The sequence below is a fragment of the Loxodonta africana genome, chromosome 13 (assembly GCF_030014295.1).
Source record: "Loxodonta africana isolate mLoxAfr1 chromosome 13, mLoxAfr1.hap2, whole genome shotgun sequence".
NCBI lineage: Eukaryota > Metazoa > Chordata > Mammalia > Proboscidea > Elephantidae > Loxodonta > Loxodonta africana.
The window spans coordinates 84,999,880-85,025,702 of record NC_087354.1 but is presented as its reverse complement, the minus strand read 5'-3'; the positions used below and the strand labels follow the sequence as shown (position 1 = coordinate 85,025,702).

At 41.0% G+C, this 25,823-nt stretch overlaps 1 protein-coding gene across 8 annotated transcripts in view; it reads right to left on the bottom strand.

Moving 5' to 3' along the window:
* The window catches only part of FNIP2 (folliculin interacting protein 2), a 165,168-nt gene that overhangs the window by 4,478 nt on the left and 134,867 nt on the right, over positions 1 to 25,823 (bottom strand). For 5 of the 8 annotated variants that reach the window (XM_023558481.2, XM_023558485.2, XM_023558478.2 and 2 more), the window contains 3 exons: positions 12,833 to 13,033; positions 1,311 to 1,441; positions 574 to 689 (listed from right to left, as the gene is read on the bottom strand). In XM_023558481.2, the coding sequence (XP_023414249.2) occupies positions 596 to 689; positions 1,311 to 1,441; positions 12,833 to 13,033 (426 nt within the window). In that variant the 3' untranslated portion in view covers positions 574 to 595. The remainder of the gene's footprint in view (positions 1 to 573; positions 690 to 1,310; positions 1,442 to 12,832; positions 13,034 to 25,823) is intronic. The other 3 variants (XM_023558486.2, XM_023558479.2, XM_023558484.2) reach the window with 1 other exon arrangement.

Below are 25,823 nucleotides of genomic sequence, written 5' to 3'. Positions count from 1 at the left end.
CTGAAAATGGGAGTCTCTAAGTGGTGCAAACAGTTAAGTGCCTGGCTACTGATCAAAAGTTTGGAGGTCTAAGTCTACCCAGCGGTGCCTTGTAAGAAAGGCCTGGCAATCTACTTCTGGAAAATCAGTCCTTGCAAACCCTACAGAGCACAGTTCTGCTCTGATACACATGAGGCTGCCGTGAGTTGGAGTCAACTTCACGGCAACTGGTTTTTAGCATGAAAATAAACTGGGGAGAAGTTGAACATGCAGTCTACCGTGTGTGCAGTTCTGTGACACAGCAGTAACAGGAACAAGGGAACCACAGGCACAAATGGATCAGACATCCAAACTCTTCAACGGGCTGTTAAGCCTTGTAGGCTAAGGGTGGCAGCAGCTCCCCAGGTCAGAGGGACAGTGCCCGGAGACAGCCCCACTCACAGGAGGATGGCAGCACAATGCCTGGAGACAGCCCCACTCACAGGAGGATGGCAGCACAGTGCCCGGAGACAGCCCCACTCACAGGAGGATGGCAGCACAGTGCCCGGAGACAGCCCCACTCACAGGAGGATGGCAGCACTTCTCAGAACTCACCCCAGTACAACACCCAATTCTTTCACATGGACTCGTGTATGTCCCCGAAGATATTCAGACAGCATTTTACTTTTAAAGTACATCTCCTGCAGTCTGTCTTCAAGATGCATGACACACTGTGAAGCCAAGAACATTGACAATGAGGGCTAGAAGTCACATCTCTGACCATACTTTAAGAGCTACAATTCTCTTAATTCACTTCTAAGTAACAGCTGTAATCTCATCCCTTTCAAACACACTTAAAAAATTAGAAGTCATCTCAAACAAGTATAAAAATAAGTTTTTGTAAAATGGTAAAGTTCATGTTTTCTACTTACTATGAAAATATTCACCTTTCCATTACTCTGTAACAACAACTATTTCCTGCTTTTTAAAAAACTTTATAACAATTTTTATTAAAAATTCTTTACTGGTATCATTTTTACGGCTAAATAATGTTTGAGAATGTGAAATATCATTATCCACTCAACCACAGCACAATCTGCATTTTGTTGCGAGAAACAATTGTGTAGAGAACATCCCTGTATTGCATTTTTCCTATCTCTCAGATGCTTTTGTTGCCAGGCACTCCCAAAGGTGGAATGCCTGGAACAAGGTTATTTGAACTTTTTTTTTTTTTTTTTGCTTTCAAGGGTGCATTTTAACTAGGTCTTCAAGAACAATAAAGACGATTATTTTTAGGACATCTCTACCCTTGGCATTATGTCCAATTTCCTTTTCCAGAGAACAGCAGTCACCTGTGTCTTTCACCAGAGGCAAACGCTTTTGGGTTTGGCAGGCAGAGATGCCAGAGCAGCTTCATAACACACTTGATGGCTTTTGGCAAGGATAATTCCATCATACACAGTTTTCTTCTAGACCATTGCGCCTGTTATTTTCAAGGTAAAGAGATTAACAGATGCATTTGAAAATGTTGATTTTGACCATCTGGGCTGATCAGTGACAGAGAAAAAGTATCCACTAGAGATGAGATCTCTTCAGTTTCTCAACGGCTTAAAATCTTAAACCACCATGTCGGCTGGATGGAACACAACTGGTAAATGACGAAGAGTGGTAATCAAGCAAGGAAGATTTCATCAATTTTCATGAAAATATTCCCCCAAGTAAACAAAGTGGTGAAAGGCTCTCATGTGAAGTCGCAGCTCTTTATGCCATGAAATAAAGTTTTTAATAAGAGTGTCACACAACATTAAAAACCCACTCACCTTGCATTGAATCCTTTGTGTTTTAAAATAGTTCATTTCCACAGTCCCCAAGAAAACTCTGTGTTGCAGTGTGGCAATACAGAGAACATTGGTCTAGATAAATGTATACTAAACTTGAAATCAAAGAATTTGGACAATTTTTTAAAAAGCCTTCTTTGATTACCGAATAAACCCAAGTTTGCCCCTCCCCATCCCGATGCACACTTTCTGGCATTTTATTCCCAAGATGGATTTCTTCAGTTTTTAACTTCTGAAATTTTAAAGTGGTTTTTACAGTTTGATTTTCTCATCAAAATTAGCTACTTTCCAGCATCTGGGGTCTCAAATGCTAGCAAGCGGCCATTTAAGATACATCGAATGCTTCCAACCTACCTGGAGCAAAGGAGAATGACGACCACCAAAGACACAAGGAAAATATTAGCCCAAAAGGCAGAAAGGGCCACAAAAACCAGAGGCTACATCAGCCTGAGATCAGAAGAACTAGATGGTGCCCACCTACAACTAATGATCACCCTGACAGGGAACACAACATAGAGTCCCTGACAGAGCAGGAGAAAGTGAGCTGCAGAACTCAAATTCTGGTAAAAAGACCATGCTAAGACTGGAGAAACTCCGGAAGACATGGCCCCCAGACTCTCCGTTAACCCAGAACTAAAACCATTCCTGAAGCCAACTCTTCAGACAAAGATTAGACTGGACTATAAGACATAAAATGATACTCATGAAGAGTGTGCTTATATGAGACATAAAATGATACTCATTAAGAGTGTGCTTCTTAGTTCAAGTCAATACATAAGACTAAATGGGCAGCTCCTGTCCAGAGGTGAGATGAGAAGGCAGAAAGGACAAGAGCTGGTTGAACAGACATGGGAAATCCGGGGTGGAAAGGAGGAGTGTGCTGTCACGTTATAGAGAGAGCAACTAGAGTCACATAACAATGCATGTGTCAATTTTTGTATAAGAAACTAACTTGAGCTGTAAACTTTCACTTAAAGCACAATTAAAAAAAAAATTAGCTTTCTCCTTTTGTACTGAAGGCCCTAGAAGCCATTAAATCTTACGTGTTTCATTCATGTATGTGATTTTTAAGAATTTTAAACTGCAGATAAAATTTTCTTTGCTCTTGGTTTTGTCTGGGTAAATAAGTCATTCATACTATTAAATGGCTGAACATACTTCTGTCCAAATGAAGTAAAAAGAATTAGGTATTATAATTGACTGCTTGGACAACTGAAATGTCAAATGTAATACCAGCTGTGTATTTATAGAATAAAATAAAAAGTTTGGTATATATGTAACAGTAAAATACTATGAAGCTTAATACACTCTCCTTACTTTACAGAAAAGGAGCCTTCAGCCTGTAAAAAAGGATAATTCAACCTGCTTCTAGAAGAGAAACTGCCTACATATGTAGAACAAAAACAAGGTGGGAATAACCCGTCAACGCCTCTCGAGTTACCATGATAGCCATCCTACAGAAGTGTGCTTCAGTGTAAAGCACAAACAAAGACTTCAGTGAAAAGGTGTTGTCAGTCTTTGCATACCATTAGGACTGTTTCATGAAACTATTATGAAGTCATACTAATACCAGCTGTTTCCTGAGTGCTTAAAATGTCTAACACAAATCCAAGTGCTTTATGTGGATCATCTAATTTTCATAGTCCTATGAAATACGTTCTATTATTTCAACACCTTTACAAACAGGATTTTAGGCTTTGAAAAACTGAGCGGTCACACAGTGAGGATCAGAGCTCGGATTTGACTCCAGGCTATCCCACCCTAAAGCCCAGGCACTGGCCACATCTTAAGATACACTGGCTTTTAAAGTACCTTATATAGGAATAAGGAGCCCTAGGGGCGCAGTTGTTAAAGTGCTTGGCTGCTAACCAAAAGGTCAGCAGTTCAAACCGACCAGTGGCTCCGTGGAAGAGAGATGTGGCAATCTGCTTCAGTAAAGATTTATAGCCTTGGAAACCTTAGGGGGTCGCTATGAGTCAGAACTGACAGTGGGGTTTGGTTTTCTTGGTTCTTTACACGGGAATAGTGTTTTGACAATTTAAAAAGCAGCATCTTGTTCCTCATATTCAGAAATACTCACAACGTGCTTGTTTAGTAGGCACTACCTTCCTTTCACAAGTAAGAACCCTGAGGTTCCGAGACACTCAGGCTTGTCACCATCACAAGGCTGAGGAGTGGCAAAGTGTAGACTTCAACCTAGTTATGCTCAGGTCCTTCCTTTACGCCACACCACCACTAATGAGCCACAGAGTATTCCAAAGCTCCTCCCTTGAGTTCAGACAAGTTCTGGGTATTTCTGAGGAATGTGCTGTGACTGCAGATTTGGGTATAAGTACCCTGGAAAATTACCACTATATCAGCAAGCAGTGTAGGTGATTAATACGCAGCGTCCTACTCTGTTGTTAAATAGCTCTGGATCATTTGTGGAAGCCAGAAGGGAGATACCAGGTGCTTTGGTCTGCAGTTGTACGGCAGAGAGAGCAACACTGCAGGAGGAAGGAAAAAGGAGAGAAAGTAGTTTCCTTCATCTAAGCATTCATCCCTGAGGTCAGCTCATCTAAAGCTTTTCCAAGCTACACCCACTCAAGCTTGTCTTCTACTTTTTTTTTCTTTTTAAATTTTTATTAAGGTTCAAGTGAACATTTACCATTCCAATCAGTCTGTCACATGTAGGTTTACATACATCTTACTCCCTTCTCCCACTTGCTCTCCCCCTATTGAGTCAGCCCTTACAGTCTCTCGTTTCGTGCCAATTTTGCCATCTTCCCTCTCTCTCTATCTTCCCATCCCCCCTCCAGTCAAGAGTTGCCAACACACTCTCCAGTGTCCACCTGATTTAATTAGCTCACTCTTCATCAGCATCTCTCTCCCCCCCACTAACCAGTCCTTTTCATGCCTGATGATTTGTCTTCGGGGATGGTTCCTGTCCTGTGCCATCAGAAGTTCTGGGGAGCACTGTCTCTGGGATTCCTCTAGTCGCAATCATACCATTAGGTATGGTCTTTTCATGAGAATTTGGGGTCTGTATCCCATTGGTCTCCTGTTCCCTCAGGAATTGTCTGTTGTGCTCCCTGACAGGGCAGACATCGATTGTGGCCGGGCACCAACTAGTTCTTCTGGTCTCAGGATAATGTAGGTCTCTGGTTCATGTGGCCCTTTCTGTCTCTTGGGTTCTTAGTTGTCGTGTGACCTTGGTGTTCTTCCTTTGCCTTTGCTCCAGGTGGGTTGAGACCAATTGATGTATCTTAGATGGCCGCTTGTTGGCATTTAGGACCCCAGGCGCCACAATTCAAAGTGGGATGCAGAGTGTTTTCATAATAGAATTATTTTGCCCATTGACTTAGAAGTCCCCTCAAACCAAGTTCCCCAGACCCCAGCCCCTGCTCCGCTAACCTTTGAAGCTTTCATTTTATCCCGGAAACCTCTTTGCTTTTAATCCAGTCCAACTGGGCTGACCTTCCTTGTATTGAGTGTTGTCTTTCCCTTCACCCAAAGCAGTTCTTATCTACAGATTGATCAATAAAAAGCCCTCTCCCTCCCTCCCTCCCTCCTTCCCCCCTTGGTAACCACATAAGTAAGTGTTCTTCTCCGTTTTTTCTATTTCTCAAGATCTTATAATAGAGGTCTTATACAATATTTGTCCTTTTGCAACTGACTCATTTCGCTCAGCATAATGCCTTCCAGATTCCTCCATGTTATGAAATGTTTCAGAGATTTGTCACTGTTCTTTATCGATGCGTAGTATTCCATTGTGTGAATATACCACAATTTATTTACCCATTCATCCGTTGACGGACATCTTGGTTGCTTCCAGCTTTTTGCTATTGTAAACAGAGCTGCAATAAACATGGGTGTGCATATATCTGTTTGTGTGAAGGCTCTTGTATCTTTAGGGTATATTCCGAGGAGTGGGATTTCTGGGTTGTATGGTAGTTCTATTTCTAACTGTTTAAGATAACGCCAGATGGATTTCCAAAGTGGTTGTACCATTTTACAATCCAACCAGCAGTGTATGAGAGTTCCAATCTCTCCGCAGCCTCTCCAACATTTATTATTTTGTGTTTTTTGGATTAATGCCAGTCTAGTTGGTGTGAGATGGAATCTCATCGTAGTTTTAATTTGCATTTGTCTACTGGCTAATGATCGAGAGCATTTTCTCATGTATCTGTTGGCTGCCTGAATATCTTCTTTAGTGAAATGTGTGTTCATATCCTTTGCCCACTTCTTGATTGGGTTGTTTGTCTTTTTGTGGTTGAGTTTTGACAGAATCATGTAGATTTTAGAGATCAGGCGCTGGTCTGAGATGTCATAGCTGAAAATTCTTTCCCAGTCTGTAGGTGGTCTTTTTACTCTTTTGGTGAAGTCTTTAGATGAGCATAAGTGTTTGATTTTTAGGAGCTCCCAGTTATCTGGTTTCTCTTCATCATTTTTGGTAATGTTTTGTATTCTGTTTATGCCCTGTATTAGGGCTCCTAGGGTTGATCCTATTTTTTCTTCCATGATCTTTATCGTTTTAGTCTTTATGTTTAGGTCTTTGATCCACTTGGAGTTAGTTTTTGTGCATGGTGTGAGGTATGGGTCCTGTTTCATTCTTTTGCAAATGGATATCCAGGTATGCCAGCACCATTTGTTAAAAAGACTATTATTTCCCCAATTGACTGACACTGGTCCTTTGTCAAATATCAGCTGCTCATACGTGGATGGATTTATATCTGGGTTCTCAATTCTGTTCCATTGGTCTATGTGCCTGTTGTTGTACCAGTACCAGGCTGTTTTGACTACTGTAGCTAAATAATAGGTTCTGAAATCAGGTAGGGTGAGGACTCCCACTTTCTTCTTCTTTTTCAGTAATGTTTTGCTTATCCGGGGGTTCTTTCCCTTCCATATGAAATTAGTGATTTGTTTCTCTATCCCCTTAAAGTATGACATTGGTATTCGATTGGAAGCGCGTTATATGTATAAATGGCTTTTGGTAGAATAGACATTTTTACTATGTTAAGTCTTCCTATCCATGAGCAGGGTATGTTTTTCCACTTAAGTATGTCCTTTTGAATTTCTTGTAGCAGAGTTTTATAGTTTTCTTTGTATAGGTCTTTTACATCCTTGGTAAGATTTATTCCTAAGTATTTTATCTTCTTGGGGGCTACTGTGAATGGTGTTGATTTAGTTATTTCCTCTTCGGTGTTCTTTTTGTTGATGTAGAGGAATCCAAGTGATTTTTGTATGTTTATTTTATAACCTGAGACTCTTCCAAACTCTTCTCTTAGCTTCAGTAGTTTTCTGGAGGATTCCTTAGGGTTTTCCATGTATACGATCATGTCATCTGCAAATAGTGATAGCTTTACTTCCTCCTTACCAATCTGGATACCCTTTATTTCTTTGTCTAGCCTAATTGCCCTGGCTAGGACTTCAAGCACGATGTTGAATAAGAGCGGTGATAAAGGGCATCCTTGTCTGGTTCCCGTTCTCAAGGGAAATGCTTTCAGGTTCTCTCCATTTAGAGTGATATTGGCTGTTGGCTTTGCATAGATGCCCTTTATTATGTTGAGGAATTTTCCTTCAATTCCTATTTTGGTAAGAGTTTTTATCATAAATGGGTGTTGAACTTTGTCAAATGCCTTTTCTGCATCTATTGATAAGATCATGTGGTTTTTATCTTTTGTTTTATTTATGTGATGGATTACATTAATGGTTTTTCTGATATTAAACCAGCCTTGCATACCTGGTATAAATCCCACTTGATCAGGGTGAATTATTTTTTTGATGTGTTGTTGGATTCTATGGGCTAGAATTTTGTTGAGGATTTTTGCATCTATGTTCATGAGGGATATAGGTCTATAATTTTCTTTTTTTGTAACGTCTTTACCTGGTTTCAGTATCAGGGAGATGGTAGCTTCATAGAATGAGTTAGGTAGTATTCCGTCCTTTTCTATACTTTGAAATACCTTCAGTAGTAATGGTGTTAAGTCTTCTCTGAAGGTTTGGTAGAACTCTGCAGTGAAGCCGTCTGGGCCAGGACTTTTTTTTGTTGGAAGTTTTTTGATTACCGTTTCAATCTCTTTTTTTGTTATGGGTCTATTTAGTTGTTCTACTTCTGAATGTGTTAGTTTAGGTAGGTAGTGTTTTTCCAGGAATTCATCCATTTCTTCTAGGTTTTCAAATTTGTTAGAGTACAATTTTTCATAATAATCTGAAATGATTCTTTTAATTTCATTTGGTTCTCTTGTGCTGTGGTCCTTCTCGTTTCTTATTCGGGTTGTTTCCTTTCCTGTATTTCTTTAGTCAGTCTAGCCAATGGTTTATCAATTTTGTTAATTTTTTCAAAGAACCAGCTTTTGGCTTTGTTAATTCTTTCAATTGTTTTTCTGTTCTCTAATTCATTTAGTTCAGCTCTAATTTTTATTATTTGTTTTCTTCTGGTGCCTGATGGGTTCTTTTGTTGCTCACTTTCTATTTGTTCAAGTTGTCGGGACAGTTCTGTGATTTTGGCTCTTTCTTCTTTTTTTATGTGTGCATTTATCGGTATAAATTGGCCTCTGAGCACTGCTTTTGCTGTGTCCCAGAGGTTTTGATAGGAAGTATTTTCATTCTCGTTGCTTTCTAAGAATTTCCTTATTCCCTCCTTGATGTCTTCTATAACCCAGTCTTTTTTCAGGAGGGTATTGTTCATTTTCCAAGTATTTGATTTCTTTTCCCTAGTTTTTCTGTTATTGATTTCTAGCTTCATTGCCTTGTGGTCTGAGAAGATGCTTTGTACTATTTCGATGTTTTGGATTCTGCGAAGATTTGTTTTATGACCTAATATGCGGTCTATTCTAGAGAATGTTCCATGTGAGCTAGAAAAAAAAGTATATTTTGCAGCAGTTGGGTGGAGAGTTCTGTATAAGTCAATGAGGTCAAGTTGGTTGATTGTTGTAAGTAGGTCTTCTGTGTCTCTATTGAGCTTCTTACTGGATGTCCTGTCCTTCTCCGAAAGTGGTGTGTTGAAGTCTCCTACTATAAATGTGGAGGTGTCTATCTGACTTTTCAATTCTGTTAAAATTTATGTATCTTGCAGCCCTGTCATTAGGTGCGTAAATATTTAATATGGTTATGTCTTCCTGATCAATTGTCCCTTTTATCATTATATAGTGTCCTTCTCTATCCTTTGTGGCGGATTTAAGTCTGAAGTCTATTTTGTCAGAAATTAATATTGCTACTCCTCTTCTTTTTTGCTTATTGTTTGCTTGATATATTTTTTTCCATCCTTTGAGTTTTAGTTTGTTTGTGTCTCTAAGTCTAAGGTGTGTCTCTTGTAGGCAGCATATAGATGGATCGTGTTTCTTTATCCAGTCCGTGACTCTCTGTCTCTTTATTGGTGCATTTAGTCCATTTACATTCAGCGTAATTATAGATAAATAAGTGTTTAGTACTGTCATTTTGATGCCTTTTCATGTGTGTTGTTGGCCATTTCATTTTTCCACATGCTTTTTTTTGCTGAGATGTTTTTCCTAGTAGCTTGTGAGATCCTCATTTTCATAATGTTTAACTTTGTGTTTGTTGAGTCGTTATGTTTTTCTTGGCTTTTTTCTTGAGTTATGGAATTGATATTCCTTTTTGTGGTTACCTTATTATTTACCCCTATTTTTCTAAGTAAAAACCTAACTTGTATCGTTCTATATCGCCTTGTATCACTCTCCATCTGGCAGTTCAATGCCTCCTATATTTAGTCCCTCTTTTTGATTATTGTGATCGTTTATCTATTGATTTCCATGATTTCCTGTTATGTGTATTATTTTGTTTATTTATTTATTTTTTTAGAATTAGTCTTAATTTGTTTGTTTTTGTGCTTTCCCTATTTGAGTTGCGTTGATATCAGGACGTTCTGTTTTGTGACCTTGTATTGTGCTGGTACCTGATATTATTGGTCATCCGGCCAAACAATCTCCTTTAGCATTTCTTGCAGTCTTGGTTTAGTTTTTGCCAATTCTCTAAACTTGTGTTTATCTGTAAATTTCTTAATTTCGCCTTCATATTTCAGAGAGAGTTTTGCTGGATATATGATCCTTGGTTGGCAGTTTTTCTCGTTTAGTGCTCTGTATACGTCGTCCCATTCCCTTCTTCCCAGCATGGTTTCTGCTGAGTAGTCTGAACTTATTCTTATTGATTCTCCCTTGAAGGAAACCTTTCTTTTCTCCCTGGCTGCTTTTAAAATTTTATGTTTATCTTTGGTTTTGGCAAGTTTGATGATAATATGTCTTGGTGTTTTTCTTTTTGGATCAATCTTAAATGGGGTTCGATGAGCATCTTGGATAGATATCCTTTTGTCTTTCACGATGTCAGGGAAGTTTTGTGTCAGGAGTTCTTCAACTATTTTCTCTGTGTTTTCTGTCCCCCCTCCCTGTTCTGGGACTCCAATCACTCGCAAGTTATCCTTCTTGATAGAGTCCCACATGATTCTTAGGGTTTCTTCATTTTTTTTAATTCTTTTATCTGATTTTTTTTTCAGCTATGTTGGTGTTGTTTCTCTGGTCCTCCAGATGTCCCAGTCTACATTCTAATTGCTCGAGTCTGCTCCTCTGACTTTCTCTTGCGTTGTCAAATTCTGTAATTTTATTGTTAATCTTTTGGATTTCTACATGCTGTCTCTCTGTGGATTCTTGCAACTTATTAATTTTTCTACTATGTTCTTGAATAATCTTTTTGAGTTCTTCAACAGTTTTATCAGTGTGTTCCTTGGGTTTTTCTGCAGTTATCCTAATTTCATTTGTGATATCTTTAAGCATTCTATAAATTAGTTTTTTATATTCTGTATCTGATAATTCCAGGATTGTATCTTCATTTGGGAAAGATTTTGATTCTTTTGTTTGGGGGGTTGGAGAAGCTGTCATGGTCTGTTTCTTTATGTGGTTTGATATGGACTGCTGTCTCCGAGCCATCACTGGGAAACTAGATTTTCCAGGTAATCAGCTAAAAAAAAATGCAGTCAGATCCCTATCTGAATTCTCCCTCTGGCTCCGGGTATTCGGATGTTAATGGAGCTGCCTGGGGAGGGTGGGGGAGGGATCAGAGAGCTAGGAGTGTAGCACCACAGAATATAGAGCTGAACACCGCGTTCACACTCCGCCCCCGTCCGCCAAAATCCGGGCGGGACGGGTCCCCGGCTGGGACGCTGCTTTCCCCGCTCCGAGACCAGTCACTTCCTCCCGGGGACTTCTCCCTCCGGTGTGCGGCACTGCTCACGCTAACTGGGTGGGCGTTTCCCGCACAAACAGGTGGGCCCGCCCCCAGGGTCTATTCAGGCGAATATAATTGGACCCCGCGGTCACGCCCCGCCCGCGCACATGCCCAAATCCCAGCGGGACGACTTCCCGGCTGGGACGCTGCTTTCCCCGCTCCAGGACCAGTCACTTCCTCCCGGGGACTTCCCCTTCCAGAGCACCGCACCGCACGCGCGAATTGGGTGGGCGTCACCCGCACGACCAGGTGGGCCCGCCCCCTGGGTCAATTCAGGGGAATATAATTGGACCCCGCGCTCACGCCCCGCCCACGCGCACGCCCAAATCCCAGCAGGACGGCTCCCTGTTTGGGGTGCTGATTTCCGCGTTCCAGGACCAGTCACTTCCTCCCGGGGACTTCTCCTTCTGGTGCGCCACACCTCTCGGGCGAACTGGGTGGGCGTCACCCACACGACCAGGTGGGCCCGCCCCCGGGTCAATTCAGGGTAATAAAATTGGACCCCGCGCTCACGCCCCGCCCCCGCGCGCGCCCAAATCCCAGCGGGACGGCACTCCGGCTGGGACGCTGCTTTCCCCGCTCCGAGACCAGTCACTTCCTCCCGGGGACTTCTCCCTCTGGTGTGCCGCGCCACACGCGCGGACTGGGTGTGCGTCCCCCCGCACGAACGTGTGGGCCCCGCCCCGGGGTCGCTTTAGGGAAATATAGCTGACCCCCCCCGCTTGCGCCCCGCTCGCTTCCCGCCGAACTCCCGGCGGGACGGCTCCCCAGCTAGGACGCTGTTCTCCCCACTCCCAGATCAGTCACTGCCTCCCGGGTGCTTCTCCCTCCGGCTGCGCCGCTACACCGCCCACACCAACCAGCTAGACTTCCTCCCGGGATGGGTTCGGGGGGAAGGGCTGGGCCCCCCTTCTGTGGCGTCTGCCCCCCTGGGCTCTGCCCCAGATCGGGCTCCAAAGGTCACCTGCCTGGTACGCTGGCTCCTAGTTCTGAAAACGGTCGCTGTCTGCCCGTATTTGTTCGTTTTCCGTCTCTAAGTCTGTGCTTGTTGTTCAGAGTTCATAGATTGTTATGTATGTGATCGATTCCCTTGTTTTTCCGAGTCTTTGTTGCAAGAGGGTTCTGCAGTAGCGTCCACCTAGTCCGCCATCTTGGCCCTGCCCTGTCTTATACTTTTGAAACCTTTCTCTGTCCCTCTCTAACTACAGAGCATTTTCTCTTTCAATCTCTTTGTACACATGCACACATACTGAGAAGGCCTTAGTTTGTACATTAATTCCAGTAACTGGGGGACGGCTGCTGCTAATTTTCCAGTTTATAGGCTTGGTTTGCTGCCTGTATTTAATATAACATTATGAAAGTGATTTAAAAATGCCATTTGAAAAGGAACAAATGATACCACCTTACAAGGATATGGTCCTCCAAAAGTTCAGAAGTGTTTATACAAACTTTCCGTTTCATCCTCAACAACTCTATGAGGAAGGCCCTGGGGCAAAAGGAACTGGAGTCCCCTCAGAAACTGGCCTTCTCGAACGTGAGATTTTTCACTTCCTCTTAGGCCTGGTCTCTCCCCCCACACCTTACTGACAGCTGGACACCTAGTTCAAAAAGATTTCAGTGTTGCTGTATGTCATTTATTTCACAGAAGGGCGAGTGTTACTGAAATTGATCCTGTCTGCTGGTTTTATATTTTCTATTTTTACTTAGATTAACCTCCAATTATGCTAAAAACATTTGGATTTGTGATTTTTTAATCAAAATACTGTCAGAAGCGTTTTTTTAAACTACACCTCTTTGGTGATATGAGAACAAATACTTACAAAATCAGCAGGGAAGTGAAGCTTGTAAAGCTGCAACACTGCCTGAAGCAAACTGGACACCTGACTTGACACCAAGACATCCTGTCCCAGCTTCACACCATCCGCCACCTTCCTCTGACTGGTGGCTACCTGCACACTCCACTTATCTGTGTCTGCGACGATGCACACAGCTTCAGCTATCGGCTCATCAAGCACTGGGTGCTGAAAGAGACATAACACCGTAAGCCAACTTCACAGCACCTCCAAGCAACGCTCAAGATGTCTGCTGGTTTGTTTAGGACTAGACTAACGGTTCAGAAATTGATGGCGGGAGCTCCAGGAATTTAACACTGTACAGGGGCTCAAACAGGAGTGTCACCAAAGCATCACTTAATCATTATTTTGTCATATGCCCAGGAGGTGCTCCATAAATGGGGTAAAATGTTCATATAAGTGAAAAGGCTTGTCCCTTCCCTACTTCCCAGGACATTAACATTCGTTTTCTTTTGAAAGATGGTACAGTCCTTTTAAAATGCAGAAAACTACAATAAGGTGTAGAGTTGTATTTCCATTTCTCAAATAGCAAGGTAGGCAGGGCAACTTAATCGCTCTTAAAGCTATAGCTTTAATCACTGAACAGTATTTATTGAGTAAGCATGTGCTACATACTATACATCGACTCTAACAACCAACTAAAATCAGACTTGAGGTTATCTTATCTAGAGGAGTCCTAAAGGTCAAAGGATGGTTATTGGTGAATATACTTAAAATACAAAATTCTCGATGATTAGGCTGTCATGGTTAACAACAGTAAAAGTGCCCTTGGGTAAACACCAAAGCAGTCAAGGAAAAAGGGCTTTAAAAAAAATTGAGCAGAGACCTGTAAAACAGACATGAACATCAATCCTGGAACCCTAAGCATCAAATGAAGGAATAAAGAACTAGATCAAGCACTGAATGGAAGGAGAAACTGACAGAACACACTATGAGGGGAGGTACAGAGTGGAGGTCCCCTGCCAGTCCACTGCCACCATCTTGGAGCACAGCCAGCAATGGCCTCGGATGGGGAGACGGGAAGATAACTTCACCCACCACCTCCTGCCACGCCACCATTTTTTTCCCTTTTCTTTCTCCCTCTCACCTGCCTGGTATAGCCTCCCCTCCCTTACTACTGGCCCCCAGGTCCACCCTGCCCCCATTCATCGGCCCCCACTGTGCTGTCATTTTTTTCATCTTTCTTCCTTTTCTTTCTCCCTCCCAGCTACCCCTGTATGCCACCTACTTCCCCTTCCTGCTAGCCACCACTGCACTGTTGCGGATAGTGTCACTGACTCACTGGCCCAATACTCTCCCAGGTCCTCCCCGCCCCCAATTTGTTGGCCCCCAATGTACTGCCATTTACTTTTTTTCTTTTTCTTTCCTTTCTCCCTCCCACCTAGCCCTGTACACCACCTCCCACCCTTCCCACTGGTCTCCAGGTCTGCTCCGCCCTCATATGCTGGGCCCTGCCATGTCACCACAGCTAGAGTGTCCTTGGCATTGCACCAGGCCTGAATAGCCCCTGCCCTCCTGCCATTTGACCAGATGCTGAATGGCAGGAATTAAGCCCATGCCTCTCCCCATCTAACACCTCTGCCTACCTGGCATGGGGCTGTGAACATTCCTACACCACTGGACCAACCGTGGGAGCCAGACAGCACCACCCAGTCCACCCTCAGCCACCTTGCCAAAACAGTATACAGTGAAGTGGGCTCGCCCTGCTGCTGGCAGTGGTGAGAGCTATCATGCCCACAGGTGAGCAAGCAGCAAAGCACACCTGGCCTGCCCACATGAGACTTATCAAAACAAAACAAAAAAAAAAGCAGGACAAAACAAAGGAACAATCAATAAATGACGAAAATAATGCCTTAATACGTCTTGGACAGCAGACAATTTCAAAACATAAAAAAGGCTGAACAATATGGCTCCAACAAGTGAACAAAATAAAGAATCGAATAATCTTCTGGTAGAAAAAAAGGCTGTAGAACTATCTGATATGGAATTCAAAAGACTAATTTTTAGGGCTATCCAAGAGATTAGAATTGAGATCAAGAATAACAGACAAAACCAAGGGGGAAAAAAAGGCAAAATCATAGAAAACAGAAAAAAATGAATGAAAACACAGCCCAAAATCAAGTAAAATATAGACAAAACAATAGGAGAGTTCAGGAAAATAATATAAGAACAAAACATCAATATAAATAAAAAGTTAGAAATCACACCAAAAAGGCAACTAGAAATCCAAAAAAAAAAAAAAAAGATAACAAAATTTCAGAAACGGACAAATCAACAAAAGGCTTTAGGAGCGCATTTGAAACAATGGAAGACAGAATCAGTGAGACTATGGACAAAACATGGACACAACTTTGAAGAAAAATCAGAGACAAAAATGAAGAAAACTTAAGGATTATGCAGAACACAATCAGCAACAAAAATGTGCACATGACTGGAGTTCAAGAACAGAGGAAGAAAATAGGAAACACAGAGAAGACTGTTGAAGATTTGCTGGCAGAAAACTTCCCAAATGTCAAGAAAGACAAAAAGTGGACAATCCACGAAGCTCAATGAACTCCACATATAATACACCCAAAAGAAAGTCACCAAGACATATCATAATCACACTTGCCAAAAGGAAAGACAAAGACAGTCCAGAGAGCAGCTTGAAAAAAATGAAAAGTCACATACAGAGGGGAAACAATAAGACTAAGCTCTGATTACTTGGCAAAAACTATGCAGGCAAGAAGGCAATGGGATGACATACATAAAACCTTGAAAGAAAAAAACTGCTGACCAAGAATAATACATCCTGCAAAACTCTTTCTCAAATACGATAGTGAAATTAGGACATTTCCAGATAAAGAGAAATTAAAGAATTCATAAAAACTAAACCAAAGTTACAAGAACTATTAAAGGGAGTCCTTTTTTCAGTTAGAGAACCAACAAAATCAGACAACAACCTGAACCTAGGACACAGGACAGCATCAGCCAGGTATCAACCTAGGTAAAGAGCTCTCAATAATAAAACAAAGCTAAAAGACTTAAAACAGGGAAGCAGAGACACCAATCCGTAAATGATGGCAATGTCAAAACAATAAAAAATGAAATCAACAGAGTAGGTATAGAACTTTCAAATGGGAAGAAGTCAAGGTGATATCAAGTAATAAAAGACTGGTTCTAAACTTAGGAAGATAAGGGTAAATTTCAAGGTAACCACAAAGTTAACAAATCTACTCATCAAAATAAAAAAGGAGAAAAACATGGAGACTCAATAAACACAAAATCTATAAAAATCAAAAGAAAAAATTCACAAACAAAAGGAACTCAGCAATGGAAAGTAAGAGAAACAAAGAAAACATCAGCATGACAAAAATAAAGCACAACAATATGACAGCAATGAACTCATACTATCGATAATCACACTGAATGTATTGTAAAAGGCTTAAATGAACCCATAAAGAGACAGAGGCAGGATGAATTAAATAAAAAAAAAAAAGACCCATCAATATGCTGTCTAAAACAGTCACATCTCACAATCACATAAATATATTAAAAATCAAAGCACGGAAAAAATATAACAAGCAAATAGTAACCAAAGAAGAGCAATACTCCTTAGTGGCAATACTAATCTCAGACAAAAAGACTTTAAGGCAAAATTGGCCATAAATCACAAGGAAAGACATTATATAATGATTAAAGGGACAATCTGCCAAGAAGACATTACCTTAGTAAATATCTATGCACCAAAAAATAGGGCTCCAAAATAAATAAAGCAAACTCTAACAGCACTGAAAAGAGAAATTGTTGAATAATAGTAACAGACTTCAACACATCATTCTCAGTAATGGAGAAAACATCTAGAAAGAAAAAGATACAGGAGATCTAAAGGCCACAACCAATGAATTTCATATATAGAACACTTCACCCAACAGCAGCAAAGTATACATTCTTTTCCAATGCACATGGAACATGCTCCAGGATAGGCCACATTTTAGACCACAAAGCAACCCTCAATAAAACCCAAAACACTGAGATAATACAAAGCATTCTCTCTGATCACAACGCCACAAAAGTAGAAATCAAGAATAGGAAGAAGAAAAAAAAATTGAATACATGGAAACTGAAAAACACCTTGCTTAAAAACAACTGGGTAACAGAAGAAATAAAAAAATTCTTGGAATCAAATGAGAATAAAAACACTTCATACCAAAACCTTTGGGACACAGCAAAGGCAGTGCTCAGAGGTTAATTTATAGCAATAAACACATGCATCAAAAAAAGAACAGGCCAAAATCAAAATGTTAGCCCTACAAATTGAACAAATAGAAAGGGAACATCAAAAGAAGCTAACAGGCACCAGAAGAAAGGAAGTAATAAGTATTAGAGCATTAGAACAGAAATAATTCAAAGAGAGAACAGAAAAACAATAGAAAGAATCAACAAAATGAAATGTTGGTTCTTTGAAAAGATCAATAAAATCGACAAACACTGGACAAACTAACAAAAGAAAAAAAGGAGAAGAAGCAAATAACCCACATAAGAAATGAGATGGGAGACATTACAAAAGAACAAACTGAAATAAAAAGGATCATAACAGAATACTATGAAAAACTGTACTCCAACAAATTTTGGAACCTAATGGAAACGGACAAATTTCTAGAAACATGCTACCTATCGAAATTAACACAACCTGAGATAGAAAATCTGAACAGACCCATAACAAGAGAAGAGATTGAAGAGATAATAAAAAAAAAAAACTCCCAACAAAAAAAGCCCTGGGCTGGACGGCTTCACTGAAGAATGAGTACTACTAAAACTATTTCAGAGCATAGAAAAGGAAGGAATACTCCCAAATTCATTCTATGAAGCCACCAAAACCCTGATACCAAAGCCAGGCAGAGACAGTATAAAAAAAGAAAACTACAGACCAATATCTTTTATGAACACAGATGTGAAAATTCTCAACAAAATTTTAGCCAACAGAATTCAGCATCATATCAAAAAAATAATACACTGTGACCAAGTGGGATTCATACCAGGTATGCAATGATGGTTCAACAGCAGAAAATCAATCAACATAATCTACCACATAAACAGGAAAAAGAAAAGAATCACATGATCTTCTCAACTGATGCTGAAAAGGCATTTGATAAAGTCCAACACTCGATCCTAATAAAAACTCTCAATAATATAGGAATAGAAGGGGAATTGGCACCTACACAAAACCAAGAGCCAACATCATTCTTAAAGAAGAGAGGCTGAAATCATTCCCCTGAGAACAGGAATAAGACAAGGATGCCCTTTACCACCACTCCTATTTAACATTGTGCTGGAAGTCCTAGCTAGAGCAATAAGGCAAGAAGAAGAAATAAAGGGCATCCAAATTGGAAAAGAAGAAGTAAAACTATCCCTATTCACAGATGATATGATCCTGTACATGGAGAACAACAAAAATTCCACAAGAAAGCTACTGGAACTGATAAGAGGATTCAGCAGGGTAACAGGATACAAGATCAACATACAAAAATCCATTAGATTCCTATACACCAAAAACAAGAACTTTGAAAAGGAAATCAGGAAAATAATATCATTTATTACAAAAACCAAAGAAAACAAACCAGTTGCTGTTGAGTTGATTCTGACTCACAGTGACCCTACAGGACAGAGTAGAACTGCCCCATAGGATTTTCAAGGAGTGCCTGGTGGATTCAAACTGCCGACCTTCTGGTTAGCAGTTGTAGCTCTTAACCACTATGCCACTAAGAAGATAAGATAAAATACTTAGGAATAAATCTAACCAGGTACGTAAAAGACCTATAAAAAGAAAACTACAAAACATTATGGCAAGAAATCAAAAGACATACATAAATGGAAAAACATACCATGCTCATGGATAGGAAGACTCAATGTTGTGAAAATATCAATCCTACCCAATCCAATCTACAGGTATGATGCAATCCTAATCCAAACACCAATAGCACTCTTTAATGAGATGGAAAAATTAATCAACAACTTTATAAGGAAAGGAAAGAGGTCCTGGATAAAACAAGCAATACTGAAGAAAAAGAACAAAGTGGGGTCCCCCACACTACCTATCTCAGAACCTACTATACAACTACGGTAGTCATAACAGCCTGGTACTGGTACAATGACAGACACATAGACCAACGAAACAGAATCAAGAACCCAGATGTAAATCCATCCACCTACGGTCAGCTGACCTTTGATAAAGGACCAAAGTCCATTAAACGGGGAAAAGACAGTTGTTTTAACAAATGGTGCTGGTGAAACTGGATGTCCATCTGTAAAAAAATGAAACGGGACCCACACCTCACACCACACACAAAACTAACGCGGAATGGATCAAAGACCTAAACATAACATGATAAAGATCTCAGAAGAAAAAATGGTGACAACACCAGGGCCCTAATACATGGCATAAGGAGAATACAAACCATAACTAACAATGCACAAACACCAGAAGAGAAACTAGATAACTGGGAGTTCCTAAAAACTAAACCGTTATGCTCATCAAAAGACTTCACCAAAAGAGTAAAAAGAGAAACTACAGGTTAGGAAAAAAAATTTGGCTATGACATACCTCACAAGGGTCTAATCTCCAAAATCTATAGAATACTTTAACATCTCAACAAGAGGACAAATAATTCAATTAAAAGATGGGCAAAGGGTATGAACAGACACTTCACCAAAGACGACATTCAGGCAGCTAAAAGACACATGAGGAAATGCTTGAGATCACTAACCATTAGAAAAAAGCAAATCAAAACTACAATGAGATACCTTCTTACCCTGATATTAGTGACACTAATCAAAATGACAGAAAATAACAAAAGTTGGAGAGGTTGTGGGAAGCTTTGAACTCTTATGCACTGCTGGTGGGAATGTAAAATGGTGTAACCACTACGGAAGATGATATGGCACTTCCTTAAAAAGCTAAACACAGAAATACCATAAGATGCAGCAATCCCACTCCTAGGAACATATCCTAGAGAAATAAGAGCCATCACACGAAGAGACATATATACACCTTGCGGCATTATTCCCAATAGCAAAAATTGGAAACAACTTAAGTGCCCATCAATAGATGAATGGATAAACAAATTATGCTACATACACCCAATGAAATACTACGCAATGATAAAGAACAACGGTGAACCTGTGACACATCTCACAACATGGCTGAATCTGGAAGGCATTTAGCTGAGTGAAATAAGTCAATCACAAAAGGGCAAATAATTGCATGAGACCACTTTTATAACAACCAAACAAAAGTTTTACACACAGAAAGAAACGAAAAAATCTTTGATGCTTACGAGAGAGGGGAAGGAAGGGGAGGAAAAATCACTAACTAGATAGTAAACAAATAACTTTGGTGAACAGAAAGACAACACACAAAATAGGGGACGCCAGTACAACTTGACCAAGGCAAAGTCATAGAAGCTTCCTAAAAAACCAAAAACCCATTGTTGTTGAGTTGATTCCAACTCCTAAACACATCCAAACACCCTGAGGGACAGAGTTAGTTAACTAGGACTAAGGGCTGGATATCATGGTTCTGGGGGACATCTAGGTCAACTGGCATAACATAGTTCATCCTACTTTGGTGAGTAGCACCTGGAGTCTTAAAAGCTTGCAAGCGGCCATCTAAAATACATCTATTGGTCCCATCCCATGCAAAGCAAAGAAGAAAGCAGAAAACCAAAGACACAAGGAAAATATTAGTCCAAAGGACTAACAGACCACATGAAGCACAGCTTCAGCTAGCTTGAGCCCAGAAAAATTGGATGGTGCCCAGCTACTACCAAGGACCACTCTGACAGGGATCACAATAGAGGGTCCCAGGCAGAGTGGGAGGAAAATGTAGAATATTCAAATTCACGAAGAAAGACCAAACTTCTTGGTTAGACAGAGACTGATGTAACCCTGGAGACTACGACTTCTGGACACCCTGCTAACTGAGAACTGAAACCACTCCCATAGTCCCCCTTTCAGACAAAGGTTAGACAGGCTTATAAAATAAACAATAACACATGTGAGGAACATGTGTCTTAGTTCGATCAAGTATACGAGACCAAATGGGCAACACCTGCCCAAAAGCAAAGATAAGAAAGTTGGAAGGGACAATCAACCTGGACGGATGGACACAGGGATCCTGGGTTGGAAAGGGAAAGGCGGAGAGTGCTGACATATTGCGGGCATTGCAACCAATGTCACGGAACTATTTATATATACATTTTTGAATGAGAAACTAATGCGTATGTTAAACTTTCACCTAAAGCACAATAAAATAAGAAAAATTAAATTTCTTGAAACTACTGAACAAAGCGTAACTGCTTCACACCAGTACCTTCTGACATATAGTTAGTATCCCATGAGTGCACAAAGCAGCAGGATAGCAGCACTGCCCTTCTAAGCCCCAAACTAAAAGCGGGGGGGTGGGGGCAGGGATGGAGAGGGACAGGGAGTGGGAGTGGAAGAGGGAGACTTCGTAGTCAAGGTATATGCACAAATGCTTCCAGCCCTAATCTACCAAAGAAGAATTAGTACTGGCCTTCTGTCGTAAACCCCGTTCACCATCCTATGGGGACATTTGTTGGTTTTGGCTGCTTAGTGTAACTTCCCACCAATAACTTTGCCCTAATTTCCCTTTGGAGGATGACCTTTCCACAGCTGGATAAAGCCTGATGAGAGTGTAATCAGGGTCCCACTTCCCTCTAACAGGTGTGGTCACGTGACCCAGCTAGGTCAATTAGCCGCTCCTCCCCTAGGACTTCCCTGTGAGCAGAAGGCCAGGGGGCTGAAGATGGCAGGTTTCACCATATTCCTGACTGAACAGCAACTATTACAAATGCCTTCAGATAGTTGATTTCTGGACCTCCAGAGTTTCCTTGGTATCTGTCTACTTCTAAGCCTAGCTCTCTGGTCTTCTTATCAATTCTATGAACTCCTAATATCCTTCTAATAAAGTTCCTTCTGCTTAAGTTAACAAAAGTTGGTTTCTGCTGCTTGCAACAAAGAACCCAAATACACAACCTTGCCATAAGGACAATGATTACCTGTGATTTCCAAAGCTTAACACAAGTAGAGGGAAAGTTGCAAAGAGAAACCCAAAATATACACCACTGTAGTGTCATCTCAATAGGTGATTTGGCCCCCTAGTCGTGCAACAGTTTCCAGACTTTGTTAGTAAAAGAGGAGCCTGTGTGGCTTTGTCTTCCTTCTTAGAGAGGGAAGAGCTGACTGATGATGGGCTAGAATGAAAACTCTGTTGCCGCAAACCTTTTTTCCTATAGGGGGGAAGCTTTCAGGGTTTATAATAATTTTCCTGTTGAAGGGAAATGCAATCAGGCAAAGTCTAACGGTCCCAGATTTATTTAAGCATATGTTCAAATAACCTTAAACATGAAAAATAAAGAATTTAATAAAGCAGACTCTTGAGTTAATGAAGCCAAGATTCCTAAGGATGGTTCTCATTTTCTAGACCTGTTAGCCAAACAGAACAATGATTCCTCACTCCCACCCTCACCCAAAGGTTTATGCCCCCTTACCCATACCCTTCTACTCACGTAGATAAACACACAATCCAAAACAGACAGCTAAAGACACAGGGCCTTAGTAACTTCCCTTTACAAGTTCCTGGAAGTTCTTGCTCAATCAGTGTGTCATAAATTCATAGCAAGATGTTGAGGCCTTGCCATCCACATCGCTTGGTTCTTAAGAATAAGGGAGTGAAATTTTAGAGATTTAAAAGATTTAAAATTTTAAGAGATTTGAGCTGAAGCCCCTCACTACGCTGTATTTGTCAGAAATTTACAATGTGCTGGGTATATCACAGAATAGGTCTATACTATGGACCTTTCGTTCAAGGGACTTACACTTGGAAAGCACATATCATTACTGACTATATGCCAACATATACGCAAGGAGTTGAATGTCTGCCACTCACCTTTCATAGTAAAATATATCTTAACCCTCCAAACGATTTGGAGTAGATAACTTGGGCCCTAGGTTCCAACTGAACTGGATTTCCTAAATGATCTTCCCGTCAACAGTAGTAGGGAAGGCATGAGTATGTCAATCCAAAGAAAGCACATAAAGTATATGGTACCACCACCACAGACACAAACAGCTTTGCTTTAAGCAATGAATTGCTGGAAAAGGGGCAGTGGGCTTACTGGGTAGGTAACGGATGGCAGATTCTCCAAGCGTAAGTTACCTCAGAAGGTTCTGGACCCTAACACTATAGCAAAAAGGTACAAAGAAATTGGTTCACTTATTTTAAAGGGGGGAACTAAATGGCTAAGAGACATGTTAAAAAAAAAAATCTAACAAGAAAAATGAGCGTGAGTGATTTTTAAATCACTGGAGAAACTGGCAGAACCTGAGGTACAGTCCTGAGGACACCAAAACCAAACCCAACCCAGTGCCGTCGAGTCGATTCCGGCTCATAGCGACCCTACAGGACAGAGCAGAACTGCCCCACAGAGTTTCCAAGGAGCGGTCCTGAGGACACAGTAAAGGGTAAAAGGGCTGCGATGAACTGACTGGAGTTTGCGGGTCGATTTCTCCAAGGTAGGGGCTGAATCTCTTCTCCCTATATCCTTAGCCACTAGCACAGGGCCTGGTGCTGGAAAAATGCTGCTTACTGAACTAAAATGAACAGACGAGCACAAGCCAGTGACAGAGCTGGTAAGTGGGGTGCATTCCCTGACACTTCTGTGACTTTTATGAACACAGGCTCCAAGAACAGGAAAGAACCAGCTGGATGTTTCCAGAAGAGGGTCTTAAAAAAATACTCAAAACATTACACATTCTCAAGTCACTAAATATCTAACACATGATTGATTCCCTGACTTTATCCAAGGAGCAACTCAACTGGCTCCATCTAACATGATTATGTAAATTATAGACAGAAATAGAGAGAAATGTAAATAGTTATGAAAAAGACACGAATTCTGGAGAGAGATAAAACATCATCAACAATGACTTCGGTTACAACTTAATGGCCCTGAGGGCCACTGGTTGCTCGTCTCTCAGCTGGCCTAAAGCCCACAGCGTCAGAGACTTGAAGCTTAAGTTCCAAGGAATCTGGAGATTTCTGATATTTATCTTTCCAAAGGAAACAAAACTTTGTTACAGAGAGAGTATCTGGCTTATCAGTCAATCTCTAAGCTTTAAGAATTTAAAGAGCTCTAAGGTCCAGAAGAACCACCGTTAGGATTTGTCAGAGAAAAACAGACCCACACATACCCTATAACCTGGTACTCTATTTAAACTTCCTCTTAGGGAAGGTTTTTCTTTTAGGGCATATATACCCAAACCAAAAAAAACAAAAAACCTGTTGCCATCTAGTTGATTTCAACTCACAGCGACCCTATAGGACAGAGCAGAGCTGCCCTATAGAGTTTCCAAGGAGAGGCTGGTGGATTTGAACTACCAACTTCCTGGTTAGCAGATGTAGCTCTCAACCACTATGACACCAGGGTTTCCAAGGCATATATAGATATAAGGCATACACAGAGCCACAGTAAACAAAGAAAACACTGAATTATGTGCATGGCTCCTTTGTAAGACTCATTTTTTCTTATTAGCATACTTTAATGGTAAAAAAAGAAAACCAATTGCCATTGAGCTGACTCCTACTCCTGGTGGCCCCATATGTGTCAGAGTAGAACTGTGCTCCACAGGGTTTTCAATGGCTGAGTTTTCAGAAATAGATCACCACGTCTGTCCTCCGAGGTGCCCATGGGTGATCTTGAACCTCCAACCTTTTTTGATCAGCAGTCAAGTGTGTTAATCATTTGCATCTCTCATGGACTCCACTTGAATGGTGTAAGTAATTAAATAGTGAAACCTGTCAAGGAGATTTATGAAGTTCACAACTGAGTTCACGTGTACATCAGGGTACACAAACACACACACTTATCATTAGCAATAATATATAGACAGCAGTACTTCTGGGAAATTAAAAATGCTATCAAACATAAGGCTGAATGACTCAAACATCCAAGTCAGGCTAGCAATTGCCTACCAAAGGCTGACACATTCATCAGCTTTGCTTAGGGCTTGGAGTTTGTGACACCAGGACTGGAGAAGAGAATTGGGACGGTGAGGCTTGGCTCACCCTGATGCTGACTATGAACCACACATAAGTCTCATTTTGGCCTCCTAGAGGCCTCGGGAAAAAGGGAGAGTGATATGGATAACCACCCCTTTTGCTAAGACTCCTCTTCCTAATGTTTAAAGCCTTTTTTTTTTTTTTTTAAAGGACTTTCTTACTGGAAAAACAGACAAAAAACCATTTATCTTTTTAAAAGCTCTCCAAATTTAGTCTCAGATTAAACAGATCACCCCATGTTGGAGTTCTGAATGAAAATCTGAGGGAAATACTAAATATTAAAAACAGCCATTTCCATTTAAAATGCATGGTTGGTTGAAAAACTTTACAAACATGGACACTGGTATACATCAATTTTCCTTTTCTCTCTCAATTTTTTTTCTCTCAAACTGAAGAGAATTAATTTCAAAATAAATTTCTTGCCCTCGGAGTCTGTCAGACTTCCATATGAGGACAAGCCTGCAACATGTTTCTACCTTCTCCACATTTCGAGACCTCCAAAGGTGCTGCCCCATCACCACTCTCCTGAGTCCTCACACCCACTGAGCGTCTATCCGAAACCCAGTCGGCACTGCAGAGCTACCAGCCCGTGTCAACGGTCCCTAATGCCTCCGCACCACCGTCTCCAGACCACTGCCATCAGTTTGCACGCCTCCCACAGAGACACACTCGGGGAACTCAGAAACTTCTGACAAGGCCTGGAGGATAAACGGCACACTGAAGGTCCCTGGGTGGTACAAGCAATGTGGGCTTGGCTGCTACCTGAAAGGACCCACCCAGCAGGACCACGGAAGAAAGACCTGCTGACATGCTTCTATAAAGATTACAGCCAAGAAA